Source organism: Antrostomus carolinensis, unplaced genomic scaffold (genome assembly GCF_000700745.2).
Source record: "Antrostomus carolinensis isolate BGI_N321 unplaced genomic scaffold, ASM70074v2 scaffold32158, whole genome shotgun sequence".
NCBI classification, from domain to species: domain Eukaryota; kingdom Metazoa; phylum Chordata; class Aves; order Caprimulgiformes; family Caprimulgidae; genus Antrostomus; species Antrostomus carolinensis.
Window position 1 is genome coordinate 8,028 of NW_010334193.1, and position 18,003 is coordinate 26,030.

Genomic DNA, 18,003 nt, shown 5'->3' on the forward strand with positions numbered 1-18,003 from the left:
ATGCACAAGGATAAGAACAGGTATTTACACTGCTCTCCTGGAAAAAAAACAAACAAACAATCTGGTACAGTCTTTTTCCAAAGAGGGGTCCAGGGTGCTCAGGCCTTGAGCTGATCAGGGGCATATTTTTTTCTACCATTTCTAACTGCCTACTTCAATTTCCATGTCAAATCAGAAGCAATAGGATTTCTCCTTCCTTTAAACCCTGAAGTAACTTCAGGTTACCTTTCACTGTCATGTGAAGTCATTCGTTTTACCCTTGGTTTATTTCATCTCATGATTTCCATTTATTTAATTGTGATTGTGAGTGGCACTCCAGACACAGCCGTTCATGCCTCCGTCTTGACACCTTTCCATGGATTTATAGTCCACATGCCAAAGTTGTACATTCTCTCTTGTAATTTAAGCTTGGTTCCTTGAACCAATGCCATCCTCCAATTTCGCTTTGGAAGGCTGACTTCATACAAGCAACAAGGGAACTAGAATCCGACACAGATTTCAGGATGCAGCCACACCAGGGAGACGCTTTCCACCTTGCTCTGCAATACATTCCCTATGCAGGAGGGAAGGACAGGAGAGGAGGTGGTGTAGGGTTTGTCAGTAAAACTGCTACAAAGTGGTTGAAGTCTAGTTTGTGTGCAGACATTCTTTGTCTCACCTGTCTCTGCTGGCCTGCCAAAGGCTCCCTTCTCTCTCTCACTGAGCAGAGTTTCAGGTCGACCCTTGCAGACAAGAGACAAGGCACTTGCTTTTGAAAACAGTGACCTGCTGTGGATGGGAAGGGACACAGGTGAAGGGAGCTCAACTGCAAAATGGAGGACAAACAAAAAACTTCCAGCACTGTCTCGGAGAGCAGCAACGCCCTGTCCCTGCTGATGGTGAAGAAAGTTTTTGTACTGATTTGGCTGAAGATGTCAACTCCAGTCATTCCCCATGGGCTTGGACGAGGACTGCATTTCTCAGGCCATAAAGTTTTGATTCCAGGTTAATTTAAAAAACTTCACTGAGATGCCCCTGAAGTTTGCTGAGCCAGAAAAAAACAAACCCCAAACAAGCATACGCCGCTTTTCCTCGCCAAAGATCCCACGCTGCTCATTAGGAACAAATCCAGCAGCTCATACGGTTCTGAGCCAAAGCACCGAGAAAAGCATTCAGTCCATTTAAGAGTCCCATGGTGGATCCTACAAGCCACGTGTGTTTGATTATTTGTTGCGACAGAACGTGATAATAATGAACCAACAGGAATTTGCATTTAAATCAAGCCAATGCCCAGCTCTTGTATCGGTGGTTGCGGTAGCTGGCGTTAAGTAACGGCATCCAGGGAGCACTTCAGCCTACAAAGGCAATGGGTGCCGGGGCGCTGGCTGTGGGCCAGGCTGTACGTAGCCAGGGCACTGGGCCAGCTCTGCACCTCTGCCTCCAGAGCTGCACGTGCTGTGGGTGCAGGATCAGGATTTAGGAGCTTATCTACCAAAGGCAGGTTGTAGTCTTTGAGCCCCATGTCTCCACCAGGAGAAGGTTGACACCTTTGGGTTCGAAGGACACACCACCAGCTTCCATTTTAACTGCAATGGTCACTGACAACGCACACGTGTGCGCAAAACCACACACACAGAGAACCTCTGACACTGGGATTTGCATTGTGTGCCTTACCAGGCTCAAACTCCTGCATCACCAAGTAGCTCTTCCTGGATAGAAAGTGGAGTATTTTCCTATGAGACAACCAGTGACAGAAGAGAAACTGCTTTCTAGGCACTGCAGGGAGGTCTGTGTTTGCTGGGTGCTACTCCAGCCCCTGGTCAGAGGCTTTTTCTATGACAAACCCCTTTACTGGGAGCATCTCTGCTCTCTGCCCCCAGGTTAAGGCTCTCCAGTGCTGCACCAGTGCCCAATGCAGCAAAGGAAGTGGAGAGGGAGGACACTCCAAACCTGCAGAGCTCTGAGATACCTCAAAGAGCTCATGGTTATAGGGGCATGTAGCAATAGGACGAGGGGTAATGGTTTTAAACTAGAAAAGGGCAGATTTAGGTTGGATATTGGGAAAAAGTTCTTCAATATGAGGGTGGTAGATTATTGGAACAGGTTGCCCAGATGGGTAGTGGAGGTCCCATCCCTGGAGATATTCAAGGCCAGGCTTGATGGGGCTCTGAGCAACCTGCTCTAGTGAAGATGTCCCTGCTCACTGCAGGGGGGTTGGACTAGATGACCTGTGAGGGTCCTTTCCAACCCAATACACTCTATGATTCTATGATAAATCCACCTTTTCCCTCTTTCTTCACCTTGCCAGTTTTAGAGGACACAGAACTGTATCTGAAATGCAGAGTTAATCCTTCAGTTCTAAGCAGACACAGACAGCTCAGAGCCACAAACTTGCCTGAACGCTCCCGTCTCCCGCGCGCTCTGTGCTGCAGTCACTTGTACAGCCCAGCACAACCAACTTCAGTGCCAACAGGGTGGAATGGAAATTCGAAATTCCTACTAGAAAATAAAAATATTTGCAAGCAGGTGAGACAAAAAAGTAAATAAAAACCTTCAGTCAACACAAAAGGTAAGTGCATACATATTACAAGTACTCATTAGAAAAAGGCAAAGCAGAACCTGCTTGCTGCCTGACCCCGTTACATCTTGTAGCATTTATTCCAAATACTAAGGAAAACTTTGTCCTTATTGTTAGAAGAGGAAAGTAAAAAAGAAAAGAAAGAATATAAAGGAAGCATTGCTGTGGATGTAACTATGAATTCCTATGGCACTAACAGGAGTTTTACTGATTTTACAAACCGCTCCTCAGAAGTCATCCACCACATGTGAGTCCCAAGTCCTATGCAGAGAAAAGCCTGCAAGAGTATTTAACCTGCTGAATTCAAACACTGGATCTTTAAACTGTGAAAAAAAAACATGGAAGATGCATTTTTGGAAGGGAAAAAAGAACAAAGAAAAAAAAAGGAAACACGATAATGCAACATATGGCATTTGGGGCTGTAAAAGCTGCTTCTCATTATTCTAGTTAGAAAACAACAAAGTGTGAACCTTAAGTAACAAAAATATCCTTTGCCCGGGAAAAGTCCTGCGGAGCTGATACAGGCACCTCTCAACAACAGGGAACAAAACTGTGTAGCACATCAAGATCTGATCCTACCGTAGCTGCTCTCATGGTGCTGAGGTGCAGAATTTGACCACATCCAATTATCTGAAATTAGTTCACATAGGCACCAATACAGATAATGTTTTCCTTTAATGGTGAATGATTTTATAATGAAGCAGAAACATATAATGTATTCCATGCAACCAACCTCATTTATTGAAAAGTCCTAATTTTATTGCCTTGTTTAGTAACATGTTTGTTCAACAAACTAATCTTTTTCATGAAGCAAAGCACAACTTTTTCTTATAAATAGTATAAATTATTTTATTTACAGAAACTTGTTACAAAACAAATAGACTATATATTTATTTTTCTTTTAAATATCCAAAGTAATTTTTCTATCCCATGACATTTGTTCATGTACTATACAGCAGCCAACACAGAGTTCAGCTGATCAGATGCTCTTGATTATGTATACAAATTATCAAACTATTCACACATTTTACACAGGAGATTGCTTTTAGAACCAGGCTCAACACCGAGCAAGATGCTTTCAAGGCCTACATTCACATTGACATTATGTAGTGCTCATTTTAAAATTATCTTTAAAACGTAAAATATCTTGCACAAAAGGTAAAAATGATTCTTTTCTGCTGAACAGTGAAACACTTAAGAATCTTTCTAAGCCCAATTCCCTCCTCCAGGACAGAATGAGTGAAAGACGAGAGAGAGATTCCTTGGCAAGAGAACTCTTACAGGAAGACAACTGCCTTAGAAATGTCATGTGGAAATCACATCTTTATTTTTTAATGGTTTTAAGAGGTACTTACTTGGGGTTTTTTTTTTGTTTGTTTTGTTTTCCTGGAATCCCAACTATTTTGAACATTTTCTAAATTATTTCATTTATGAATTAATATCCCCCCTCATCTTCCTAAAATGAGACAGTTAAATAAACTGCTGGTTAAAACCATATTTTAAACCCTTGGCATTACATTAAATATGAGTTATCAATGGGATTGTTCCAACACAAGGTATTCTAATTAAAAGATTTTACAAAAGTTACCAGCATCATTCGCTTTCTTTTGTCAACTCATCTCATTAATTTCAGAAAATATATATATATGTATGTGTGTATATATATATAAATGCATACATACATATATACACACACACATATATCATATATAGGTGGAAAAAGCAAGCTCCAAAATTTCAACTGAACATTCAAGTCTTTTAAGGAGAAGCTGTCTAAACAGTCCAAGCTTAAAACTAGTTATATCAGGCACTTTCAGTTTTTCCGTTAGTTTTAAACCACGAGACCCACACAAATGCGCACGCACACACACGCACACGAACACTAAAAAAAGAGAAGCAGTGTGTCACTTAACTAAATGTAGTCTTCTGGGAATCAGGCAACTGATAAGCAATGCCACCTCGACCAGTTCACCCCCAGCCCTGCGCTCGGGTTCCCGTGGTGGAACCCGACCGCAGGACCCAGGCGATAGTTTGCGTGTCTCCACTCCCAAGACGTGAAAAAGGGACACAGCTTTCACAGAACAGAGGCATCCCTTAAGTTGCAGAGTAGGCATGTTAAACTATTGGCTTGGCAGTGAACCACTTCAAATTATAAAAAGGTATTTGCGCTTTTTTTTTTTTTTTAATTAATTAATAAATAAATACTAGATGATCTCAATTGTACCAAAACTGGATATAAGAAAAAAAGACCTGTGCAAAAATACATATTTAAATATGTACAATCAATTAACAAAATATGTCTTCTGAAATAGGGATACTTCAATATTTATAATAGAACAAGAAATTCCAAAATAAAGATACAAAAGTATGTTTGTTTTTTTTTTTTCTTGTATAATTCTTTGTTCATCATTGCAGCAATTTTTTAGGTTAAGAAAACTGCAGGAGTCGTAACGAGAAGGTGGAAAGACTATAAAAACTGTATCTCTTAAATTAATACCAAAATCTGTCTAGAAACAACCCAGCCACTGCAAATGCAATTTTGCAAGGAAAATTAATTTTAAGCTTCCTTAATTATTTACAGTAAGAACTACGTGACAATAAAAGCTTCAGGAACAATGTTCTGCTTATAACCAAGATCTAAAACATAATATTGAAGCAGGCCTATGCTCAAGGGCAGACAGAATCTACGATGTCCTAACTCTTGACTCCCAATGGCTTCACACCACACAGGTGACTGCAGACACTGGCTCTGTACGAGCAGCGATTAGAAATTCACTTTTTAACACATCTGCACGCTACTGAAGGAGCAGGAATTTGCCATTTCTGCTTTCAGATCAAGAGAGTCTTAAAAAAAAAAAACACCAGAGGAGAGTTCGATGACAAACGCGCTAGCGTTCAATCTTGCCAAATAATTTGTTTCCTTTACCTTTGTGTCTAATCAGAGTAAAATTGCACTTGTGACTGACGCTATCCTGAAGTGGAAGCTCTGCCCCAGGGACTTCATCAGAGCGTGGATTTCACTCCGAACCTACAGGATTTAATATGTTTTGATTTCTCGTTGTGGCACATCGCTTTGGTTCCTTTGACGTTAAACCAATCGCAGTTCTAACAATCCTTTCAACAGGGCATCTTAATAAATACGAATCCTTTTGTTCCTGAAAAGTTTGCCTATTTTTTTCCTTTTTTTTTTTAAAGTTTGCATAATAAGTGTCTCTAGTACGTTGCTTTCTCAGTGTGACCTGTTGTATCGATTCAAAGCTAAAGTGTCTGCATAGAGGCTTCTTGTTGTTTTGCTGTATAACAATGATTTCGTAGCAAGTTCAGGTTAAACTGAAACAACAAAGCAACTGCTACTCAGAGTGGCTTTGGATTCCCTGATGTACTACTACTTGCCACCAGAACTGGGGAGAAGGCTGGGCTATGCGATCAATTGGACAGGCTCAGATTGTCTCTTCTCAGCAATAGCTGGTGCCCCTTTAAGGCAGAAAAAAAATATAACTTCTTGGTTAGGAATTGTTTTTTTCTTTGCTTTGCTCCTTACTAAAAGTTTAGTCAGTTTTGAGACTTTACCTGATGTTTAAAAACTTAACAAAAGCATCCAGACGGATATGGATCAAATCATTACACAATAAGCCCTTCAGCGGAATTCACTTTTGAGGTGTTTTGAAGCAAGAGAGAATATTTCATAAAAATTTACTGGACTGTATAAAACTGTGTAAAGCCCCTTTTATTCCTCAAGCCTGGGTAGGCAGGGGATGGCTGTAACGCACACATCTGCGCTTTATGGTGAACTTTGCTGTCAAATTGGGGTTTATTCCAGAATTTTGAAAACAATGTTACTGAGTGGTTGAAAGCGTAACACCTTAAGGATAAAGTTATACAAACAAGGCATGAAGTAACTGACTTCTATGGTTTTTCTAAAAAATATTTAAATATTTAAATACTTAGTTTTAAAAGGGCTATTTTTACAGGTTGGAAGGTAAATCCAGCCTAATTTAACCTAGTTGGTTTGGGGTTTTTTTTTAATAACAAAGGCCTATGGTATACAGTATAGGACAATAAATAGGTTCTTTGGGCACACAGTTTGAGAGTTCATTTGCCTTTGTCTGATGTTTTGGGATTTTTTTTTAAAAACAAAATTGACTTTTATTTTCTTCTGCAATCAAATCTTAGTCAAAAGAATAGAAAATAGGTTTCGTATCACGCAAGTCTGACATTTTTATACTTGTTTTCTGAGCAATGTCCTCAAACAAGTTTTTCTGGTTTTGTGTTGGGTTTGTTTTGTTTTTTTGTTGTTTTTTTTTTTAAACTCCTGATAGCTTCTTATCCCAAATTACTTGCAAAAGGCTGGGCAAAACACAGACTATTTTTTTGAATTGTGCTATTTTTATATTCCATTAAAGGAACATTGCTATAAAAAACACTAAAGCCATATTCCCTTCTTGAGGGCTTCTTTCCATTGTGCCTCACACATTTTTCCCCTTTGTCACGGGGTCCTCTCCATTGAGGGTGTCTGTCTGGTTAGCTATCACCTACAAAAGACACCATATCAGTATAAAAATAAGTCCACAGTAACGTTTATTTCCCCCCACAAAACATTCGTTTGCCCAGCTAATCTATGTCAAATAGTGGCAAGATGATGTACTCCTGTAAGGAAAATCTCACAGGTTTGTAGCAAACAGTCCAGACCACCGTTAACACTGATAAGAGCAATTATGTGGCTGAACTTCATCCAGTGTCCATTTCTAATATAGTCGCTGCTACAGACATGGCTTCAGGGAAATTCCTTGTTTAAGTGACAGTCCAGTAGATTTCCACACCTGAGGACCATGGGAAGTTGGGAAAAATCAAGGCATCTTGGAGTCCAGAAATCCAGATGGAGGTTTTGCTTGTAGTGAAAATTGTCCAGTTCGTTTCTCACCGTGGTGCATTCAGCTATCAGGGACGTGCCTTTGACTTTTGAGCAAGCAAAAGGAAGAGAAGGATGAATGAGCCAGGGAGTTATAGCAGATGCTCTTAAAAGACATTTTCTGGTTAACAAGAGCATATTTTGGAGAGAATCAGCAGGCACAACGCGACACCACTAACATGCGGTCGGCTCGTTCGAGACTTGACATTTCTCAAGCTAGAGCTCTTTAAAGTTATAATGGTTTCAGACATGACTTCTTGCCTTAATTCACTCCAATTATATTTCTCCTTCATTTATATTACACAGTTGAAATAATATTAGATAAGTCCAAAAATAAATTCAGCCATCTGAATGCTTTTCTTGTTACAGTAAACACAACATAATGGTGAAAATCTTCCTCTATGGCTGAAACTGAAAATTCAGACACCATTCTGAAAGAGCTCTTACTGACCTCCTAGCCCTCCAGGTACACAAATTTCAGGTTATTAGCACCAGAGGAAACAAAAAGTTTCTTGGGTTTTCAATCTTGAAAAATCTAGTTTTAAAGCTATTCTCTGAAATTCCATCTTCTATACTCGCCTTGAGCTGTATCAAATGTTTTTTACCCCTCCAAGCCAATTTGAACAGTTTTATTAAGAAGTCTGAGCTACCAGTTTCTAAATTACCTCTCATCCTAATTACTCAAGATCTTTATCTCCCAATAAAGTACTTTTCCAGTGCAATTTGTTTAAAAAAACCCCAAACTCCAAACTAATTTTTAAAATGGGATCTTATGTATTCATGAGATCTGCTTCCTTTACAGTAAATATGTTTGCTTTACCGACTAAAAGGGTTTCTATCTTATTTATAACATTTAATCTCGTTATTACTAAGAAGTTAGTCAATGACACCTTGGGATAATAGGCTTATTTTATCACAGTATCTCAGTTCTGTTATCAGCATCATTATGTTCCACTTTGTAGAATGTTTATTACTGACACAGAAAGGGGAAGTCAGGCTGAGACATGCAGCTCACTTCCACAGCTGGCTGGCGAGATTTACTTTTCACTTTTTTTTTTTTTTTTTTTTTAATGTGAGGACTGAATTCCATCTGAGGGCAATTCACAGGCAACATCTATGGAACTTGGAATGTCATATTTAAAGTTATTTAAAAAAAAAGCAGCTACAAGTTATCAGACTGTTTATAAACATCTTGTGTAAATGTGCTATAAAAACACTCCAAATGAGTTGTGGACAAATAAGAGAACTATCTTTTGCTTGAATAGGATCTGGAATTGGTCAGGTAATAATTAAGAGAACACATGCAATATAAGGATGTGAAGAGACATGCTGGTATTGGCTTAGTTCGAGACAAAATTTCATACCTGATGAAGAAGAGAATTGTTGATCAGTCCTTGTGTCCCTGGGATTGCACCAGTGTGTTTTGCATGAACATTGTTCACCGATGTCAATTTGGCAACTTTGTTTGATTTGCTGCTGCTGCTGCTGTTTATGCTGCTTGAACCAGGTGAGCACTTTCTCTTCTTTCCTATTAGTTTGTCAAGGGAAGTATGTGAATGTGAAAAACTGCTGTGTGAATTTACAGTCAGTTCACTGGACTGATGAACAAACGGCCCTAAGGAGAGCGTGGAGTCGCTGCTGTTCATCATCACACTCATTCTCTTTATCGATTCTGCAGGGCTTCCAGTTGGAGGACCCCTCCCTGATTGGTCATGTTTGAGGCTAACAGAGTTAGCTTTGCTAGTCATACAGTTGAGGCCAACGCTGTGGGACGAAGCTGTCACCGATGGATGATAGGAGGTCCCAGAGTTTGCAGAGTTAACCACACAGTTTTTTCTAAAGGACTCTGTGGAATGAGAAGGTGCTAGCAGTGCGGAACTGTTTTTACGCTTCTTTCCTGAGCCGCCGCTGCTACTGACGCTGCCGGTACTGTTACAGGTGCCACTGCCAGCAGAAGATTCCTTAGGTTTAAAAGATTTGCTGGATTTCATTTTCTGAGGTTTGCTGGGCATAGGTGAAGGTACAGAGGAAAGCACTGTAGGTGTTGAAGGGGATGAAGACACTTGTCTCGATTGCATACTGCAGACAGGATCCACTGCACCCAAAGTAGCAGGATTGGCATTTAGTGTCGTTCCATGTGATGGTACCGATTTGTTATTCAGAGACACACAGGAAGGAGATACCAATGCTGGCGATGACATAACCGTGGTGGGTAAGAGGAAACCTGCTGCACTGACACCATACTGTGAAGCAGGCATTGAATTTGTCCGATGTGGTGCACGAACTGATGCTGTGTTACTAGATGCTGGAGGAATTTTCCTGCAGGTGAACAGAAAAACAAGCAAAAACCTACGTGGCTACCACTCTTCGGAATAATACCCAGTCCAATAACACTACATTGTATCTTGAGGCTGATTAATGCCACTAAAATATTTAATCAAATTAATAGTTAATAGTTGCAAAAATGTAAAGCATAGACTATCAACCTTTGATCCAATTAATCTGAACACAAGATTACTGTTCTTTAATTAATCACAGGCTTCATGTATCTCTACAAATACCAAGCAGAATATGAAACTCTTTCTCTTTTACTCACTTCCACATCTGTGAATTAAGATGCTTCTCCAACATGAAGTCAAGTGCACATCGAATATGGTTCCATCGCTTGTCAAACACGTAATAACCTCTTCCAATTTGCCGACTACCAAATGTGCAAAACTGAAAAGACAGATTTTTATTGGCGTTTTCTACTTTCAGTAACAAGTCTCTGAATAAGAATGCACTTGTTTATAAATAAATATGTTTTTAGATGTCTAAATCAAGGATAAAAAAAAAAATATATAATTTTTATTTCTATGGTGTAACAACTATTTTAGATTTTTGGCCTTGGTATATTGGGATCATTTTCTTTCCATCTGATACTCCCACACTTATGACCAAAAGCAGCGGTCAAATTTGAGTCCCTCTAATTAAACAGGGAAGGACAGTAGTGTGTGTTGGTGTGGGGGCATATAAAAATATATTTAACACCTATTTCTGAGGAGCTATCTGTTTGTAGTCTGTTTTTTAAAAAAGGAGAGGATTTGATAACCAGTCTAAGCAATAAAGCTCGTGCATTTAGTTAGACTAGCTTTTGTCAAGATTTAAATATTAAAACAACACATTACTGCTACCTTTACTACGATGATTGCCCCCTTGAGTAAAAAATGTGCCTGTGTGTTGGGGAAAGTTCAACAACAAAATCTCACCAAAAAGGCACTGTTTACATGTCCTTATTCCAAAACCACAGCCCTGTAGAGCAGTTACCAATTTCATCTTCAGTATTTTGGCATTTTGATTTCTTCTGGATTAGGGAAATGAGGTCCAAACATATTTCTTTAGCATGCTTACTTCGCAACTACAGTTAAACCTTCACTGCCTACTAGGCAACAAAATAATTTTCTTAAAATGTAGAAAAAAAATAAAATAAAATCACATACTCAACAGAAAACCACCCTTAAAACCCCCAGAGCCAGCAAGAGACCAAGGTTAACTTTTACTTAAAACGTACAGCAGCTGGTTGAGGATGATGACCTGAATAATGACAATCCAGTTTTTCAACAGGCTCTTCTTTTTCATCACATTCTCCCTCATCACTGGATAACCGAGATGCTGGCTCAGCTGCAGGCAAGGGAGGGTGTGGGGACTCGTGGACAGAAGGAGACTCGCTAGGGGCACTTCCACTGTGCTGGGCTGGACAGCCTGGAGGCCTGGTCAGGGCAAGCAGGAAAAGTGTTATTGAACTAAACCTAGTTAAAAATTCCAAGCTTAAGTGCTTATTATTACTGACAGAAGGAAATCTACATTAACATATTTCTGATATTTTCCACAGTCTTGTAACGCATCTACCAACAGGAAGTACAGAAGGTAAGGTACCCCTGGAAAAGCAGCATTGCCTAATCATTGCTGAACCACCCACCTCAGCTTTTACTATTTCAAACACCAAACCCTCCTCGCTACGAGTTACAGCTCAGCATGTAATTGCTAATTGCAGACAGTCACGAGGCCTAGAGCAAAAATACTGCCCCATCCAACAGATCCATATCGCTCTTTCAAAATCCACCTGATGAAGCTACCGATATTAACTTCATACCATTTTGCAGATTTTCTTTACCTTGGAAGACTGGGTGGGTGAGGTTTGGGTTTATTAGGTAATAAAGGCTTTGAATCTGTAAGAGTAACTCCATGAGAATTTTGGTGCAGCTCCTGGGAAGTTTTAGTAGGTGAGGGATGTGGTTCCCTGAGAGGGGGCATCTGCTGATGATGATCCGAATGTCGAAGAAGTTCCTTTTCCCTGGTTTTGCTTTTGTGCTCGGCTAATAACACATCAAATCGTTTTCTTCGACCCTGTACAGCCCTCCGCTGGGTTAAGGAATGTGTCTGCAAAACCACAAATAAATCATTAATCAGGCTATTAGATTTGTGGAAATTAAATAAGTAAAACACGTGTCTAGAGCTCTAGAACAGAGAAAATCATCACATTCATGGTTTAATATACGGAAGAATGACTTAGAAAACAAATTAAAAATTGCTGTGTAGATTATTATATCCCTGCCTGATACAAAATAACAAAAACCAGCAACTGAGTAAAAGGCTTCTTTCAATTAAAAAAAACCCAAAAAACTATCAAAGTTCTTGTAAGGTTAAAACTAGAATTGAAAACCTTTTTTACATCGGTATTTTAATCACCAACCAGTGCACAACCAAAAATACGAAGTATTTACTTTCACTCACAAAAATATTTAACACAATAATATTTAAAATCAGACTATTAATGGAAGACATGAAAAATATTTATAAAAATACTTTGCTTCCTTCTATATACTACTGTATTCCTTGAAAACTAATGTGATCAAATAGGTATGAAGGAAAGCAAAAAACCATACAGCAGAATCCACAGTCAGACAGAACTCCAAAGTCCTCTGAGTGTCCCGAATGCTACACATAGTAAGATGTCTATGTGTATACATGGCACAAATTCTAGGCAGTGGAATAGATGGAAGTTATTCCATTCACACACAATACATTTTCTTTAATACATCATAAAAGATTTGATTGGGTTCATTTTAACAGGTAAAAATTATTAACACATAATTCAGACATAAATAGCAATTACGAAAAATATTTTATGAGTAGGTACAAGTATAAGGAATTGCTGAGAAACTTTTTAACTTTCTTTCTCCATTACACTTCCGATTTGCCTAGTTCTCTTGTAAAATCTTGAGGCTTTTCCCTCCTCTATTAACAACACAATTGCCTCCCCCCTGTAATTCCAAAAGGGCAATATGTTCAAGTTCAGTTCCTCTGGGTCATTAGTACCAGCTTCAAGCACCTTTGTTCTGTAGGTGGTTTATTTACCAGATGCTTCCCCTACTGACAGTTTAGTTGCTTTGCAGCGAAGTAGCTAAATATTACACAGCTGCAGGGGATCTGGATTTTTGGTTCCTCAGGACCAAGTGATACCCCCCTCTGACTCCCAAGATTTTTGAGCCAGTGGACACATTTCATCTGGTCGAAAGTTTTTACAAATTATTTAATTTAGAGTTTGACTTCTAGGCACACTCAGTGGCTTTTTCAGACTTGTTTCTGAGTTGGATGTACATGAAGCAGCATTTGCATTTACACAAATACCTCCTACCTATCTGCTGCAGACTCTGCCAAGGGGAAAAGAGGGGGTGTGAGAGGGGAGGAGCTTGGTTTACTTAAATCCTACATAAACAAATCATACTTTTCATGCTTATGAGAAAATTTAAAATTTGTTATCTATGACCCAAAGGTTATCTCCAAAAAGAACATCATGTTGGCCCCCTACTACCTACATGTGGAGTAACATAATCTGTCCCACGTCAACATCCGTGTTTAAAGGGCTTATACAAAAATACAGACCTCCAGGTTACTTTAAGAAATATGTTTTTGAATAAATAATTAACTGAACTTCAAAAGCAATTCCTTCTTGATTCTGGGCAACATGTTTTGAGAGGTATCATTTACAGTGGAAGTTACTGACAGCAAAAATACATAAGTTTTCTGCCATATTCCTCAAGAAATGGAATCAAAACTTTACACAATCTTGTTCTGATTAAGATATCCTACCTTGCATGTCAAAGACCTAGTACAAGGTTTCCTGGTTTCCACATCAATGACACCACAGTATATATCAGGATCAAATTCTCTCTCTGTCAAAGGTACACAGTATTGAAAAGTTATCAAAAGACATTCCGAAATACTAACATTTATTTTCATTATAAAAAATAATCATATTGGAAACATTTTCAAATGTAACACAAATAAAAATGCACTGTAGAACTGTACAAATAAAATTTTCTATACTCTGCAAGTTTATGGTGTGTCAAAATACAGAGCTCAAGTTTACAAACAGAATGCAGAAATTTACAGCTGTAAGGGAGCCCAATCCTGCTCCTGCAGATCCTGCATGTCAGGATGAGAGGTCACCCTCAGTATGAACTGTGGCAAACAAACGGTGGGTTTTTTTGTTGTTGGGTTTGGTATTAAGAACTTTTCTACCATTCTACTAACACTCAAAGTTCTTGTGTTTAGAAAGTGTAAAGAGCAGAGCTGGTTCACATTTTTGAGTTTATGAGGTGCTGGACTGTTCTGTTTTCTGTGTTCATTTGGACCTTGCATATAGAAAGAAGGAAAAGAAAATCTTTAAAGATAGTGGAAGAGAGTAATTTTAATACTGTAACAACTGACAGGCCTTTGAGGTCTGTACAGTTTCTGAAAGCAACAGCCACATCTTAAGTTGTTTGCAACTTTTAAGGGGGGATGTCAAATTTAGGATTTACATCCTAATACATAAAACGTACCTGGTTACAAGTTACAGTGTTATAAAAGTGTTAATTTACTTCTGAAACTTATTTCTATATATTCAATATATGTATTTCTATATATACAGTACTAAGAGGAATATAGCACGTAATAACTAAAAACAATTACCTGACAATCTTTTATGTAAAAATTTCCTATTATTTGTATTTTCTTCAGGTTTCTTTTCCATAAATGGAGGCACAGAGAGAAGACCTTTACCATTCAGTATCTGTCCAGGGGAAGGCAAGGGTGGCTTTGGTATTGAGGGACAATTAAGGCCAGTCTTTATTGAGGAACTCACAGTAGTAGAACAAGTTGGACCAACAGCAGCTTTCAGTTGGGCACCATCTATCTTTGGATGAATTTTTTCCACTTTGACAGATGGAGTCATACTATTATTTATGAAAAACAAAGGGAGGGGAAATTGAAAATTATAGTGATAAATTATAAAAAGTACTTAGAATATGTTATTACTCAACAATACTGTGATCTATTCACAATGCAAATCTAGACCTTTCTCCCTTATTCCGTGTTCTTACTCTTATCTTTTTTATTTTCACTTTTTTTTATGATGTCTATCCATAATCTCTTCTGTCCTCTTTTCCCCATTTCCTTGTAAGTATTTTAGAGAGTCATCAGGGACTTCAGAACTATTTGGATTCAGAGACAGAGTGTATCACCAAAGCAACTGGAATGGTCCTGTCATACCCAGAAAGAAATGCCCCATTCTGTGACACTAAATTATATTATCAGTTCTGCAATCTCACATGTGCAGGTCAAAAATCACCTGAATCAGAGCTAAAACTCCCTTATGATCAAACTAAGCAGATTACAGCAAAGAATTAAGAGCCTCTAGTAAAATGACCTTTATTTGTAGTGATTTAAGATGCAGCTTTACAAGAGTTCTTGTTCAATAGTCATGAGTTTTATTTATAATCTTAGACTGGCCTGCTGAAAAAGAGCTGGAGGAGTTCACAGTCATTATCTCTTAAACCAAAAACCCTCTGCAACAAATCCTAGCGCTACAGCAGTGTCTATGCAAGTAATAACATTTAATTCTTTGTTAAAATGTATACTCACATTTTATCATGGGGAGCTTTGCTATGCTGTACCGGATGCATTAACCTGTTGTTTCCGCTGATCTGCAGCTTGTCTTTGGGTGATTTCAATAACTTGGAATTTGATGATGATGCACTAGTACCTCCACTGGATGAACGATTGCTCCCACTTCCACTGCTACCTTTGTTTTTTGAAGGGAAAGATGAAATGAGGGAAAATACTGAAGAGGAGGGAGGAGTCAAAGGCGGCTTGCTGGAGGAGCTGTGTCTTCTTTCTGAAAAAGAAGAGGAAAAAAAGGGGTTTTTTTAAGCTCCCACAAAGAAACAATTCTTAAATACTTCATGTTGTCATTTACTCCATTAACATTTTTCCTTTATTGGTTGGGAGATCCCCTGCCACACACACAACATGGAGGATTCAAGCCTCACTGCAGTCCATGAGTCTCCATTCACTGCTGGTCCCCAGTCGGTCATGGGAAACTCTTTTAACCTTGGGTGCTTCACTCCTCAGTCAGTAGAGCTCAGCTTCTAACAACACTCCCCACTCCCTCTCCATCTTTAAGAACAAGAAAGTGAGAATCAAACCCAGACCTCAGACACAAAAAGCAAAGATACCTCTATCCTCAGACCAAGCAGATTCCCTCAAAGGATAAAAATTAACTGTAATTATGTCTCCTAATGGTCAAAATTATACTGGAGTCAACATTTTAACCTTCACTTATGAGAACCTTTTGGTACAGTCTACTAGACCTTCTGTGTGGAACACCCCTGAAAGCTCGTTGACCTGCATTGGTTTTGGGGGTGTTTTTGTTTTGTTTTCCTCTTATTAATTGCACTTTTTTTTTTTTTTTTTTTTTTTTGGGTCACAGTATGACCAGTTTAGGGAGGGTTTCTATTTAGGAACGACATCAAAAGGAGCAACAGATAGTCTTTAAAAAAAAAAAAAAAAATCTGAACACTTAACTAAGAGTGGTCAGGTTCCATCAATGAATATGTTGGAAAATAAATTATTTAATTAACATTAAACCATTGACATTAATATATTGCTAGAACCATTTCAGTTAAAATACTGTGTATTATAAAGATAGTTCTTTGGAATACTGACTTTTCAGTCACAAAACATCTGACAGCTTCAGGGAGTACCCAGCTATGTCTACACATGGACATGTTAATTGACCATTTGCTCGACTGATACTTGGACACCTGTGATTCCTCGATGATCTGTGTAATCAACACCTGCTTAAGAGACATGTCTGGCAATCAAGTATATGCAAGCAACAGATCTAAGAGAACCAAGAATTAGCAGGTCCATCAGGGGAGTGGAAAGACACCTTTCTCCTCGACAGCAGTAACATCTCTTTCTCAGACAAGTATTGTTAAAGGTGCCCAAATCCAGCACCCAGCAATCCCAGGATCAGCTTGCAGATTTTGACTTAATTTTACTTAAACTATGAAAGAAACAGGCTACTCATGAAGTTACAATAACTACAACCAAGAATGATAGTCAAGTCCAGCACAACCTGTACAGAAGTCTGTAATGCTTTGGAAAATGTAAATGAATATATTAATGTTCTGCTTATATGACCTCTCGCCCTCACAATCCTAAATACAGCAACCATATGCCACTTGGATGATGACCAGCCAGGACTCCATTCACAGCTGGAAGCCATCAAACAAGACAGCAACCAACCCTGCACCAATGTTGGCAGACACATCATCTGCTACACACAAGCAAGCAAGACTGTAACAGAGTGCAACAGCCATAACCAGGGGAGAAAAGTCAAGTGGTTCCAGACCTGAGGAGCTACCTGCTTACAGGAGGTGTGGAAGCAGCAATTTAAATATGTTCATCAGCTCAGGAAAAAAAAAACAAAAACAAAACAGCAGAGAGCTTAGACTAGGAAACTCCAGTCAAGAAGTTATCTTTGAGACTGAACCAAGGGATGTGTGTTTCTCTGTAACTGCAAAATGGACGCAAGCCTTCAGCAAGAGTCATCGCTTCTTAATTAGTATTTACTAGAAAGCTCCAAAAGGCCAGGTAAAATGCCCAACAGAAATAGGTAACAAATGCAGTAACTTACCACTCATGTCAAGAAACTACTGCTTTAAAATTACAGTATTTAGAATGACGAGTTATCTGTGATGCTCAGAATCATCTAGTTAGTTTTCTAGAACCAGATGCCATTGAAGAGTCTGCAGAGTGAAGTACGTTAGCATATTCATGTTCTGGTAAATGGCTGTGCCTCTAATATGACATACTGCTTATTGCCAAATGTCTTTTTATAGCAATGGCAAGAATCCCTGAGCAGCAGCTCTGATAAGTTACTATTTGAGGGCCATTAGTTCAGTGATGCTACACCCTGTGAGATTACTCTGTGAGATAATGAGAAAAATTGCTCAATGCTCTTCCACCTTCTGTATATTTAGAAAATTCAAAGTCCAAGTTCTTATCACAGTTACAAATAATCTCTAATAAACCAGCAGATGACTAATGCAATCTCTGGGAGTTTGTTTTGATTTTTTTTTTTTTGAAGGAAGAGAGGGTGTTACTTTCTTGGAGAAAACCTGGCAGATGAGAAGAGAAAGGAACTAGAATAAGACTGAGTAACTCC

General features: G+C 38.7%; 1 protein-coding gene across 1 annotated transcript in view; it reads right to left on the minus strand.

Annotated features, from left to right (window-relative positions):
- Positions 1 to 6,873: 6,873 nt before the first annotated feature.
- The window catches only part of ATXN7 (ataxin 7), a 36,011-nt gene continuing 24,881 nt past the window's right edge, over positions 6,874 to 18,003 (minus strand). Inside the window, exons 2-10 of the mRNA XM_010174144.1 lie at positions 15,414 to 15,666; positions 14,463 to 14,725; positions 13,599 to 13,681; positions 11,620 to 11,885; positions 11,017 to 11,215; positions 10,063 to 10,184; positions 8,831 to 9,785; positions 7,378 to 7,513; positions 6,874 to 7,089 (exon numbers count right to left, since the gene is read on the minus strand). Coding sequence (XP_010172446.1) covers positions 7,496 to 7,513; positions 8,831 to 9,785; positions 10,063 to 10,184; positions 11,017 to 11,215; positions 11,620 to 11,885; positions 13,599 to 13,681; positions 14,463 to 14,725; positions 15,414 to 15,666 — 2,159 coding nt within the window. The 3' untranslated portion in view covers positions 6,874 to 7,089; positions 7,378 to 7,495. The remainder of the gene's footprint in view (positions 7,090 to 7,377; positions 7,514 to 8,830; positions 9,786 to 10,062; positions 10,185 to 11,016; positions 11,216 to 11,619; positions 11,886 to 13,598; positions 13,682 to 14,462; positions 14,726 to 15,413; positions 15,667 to 18,003) is intronic.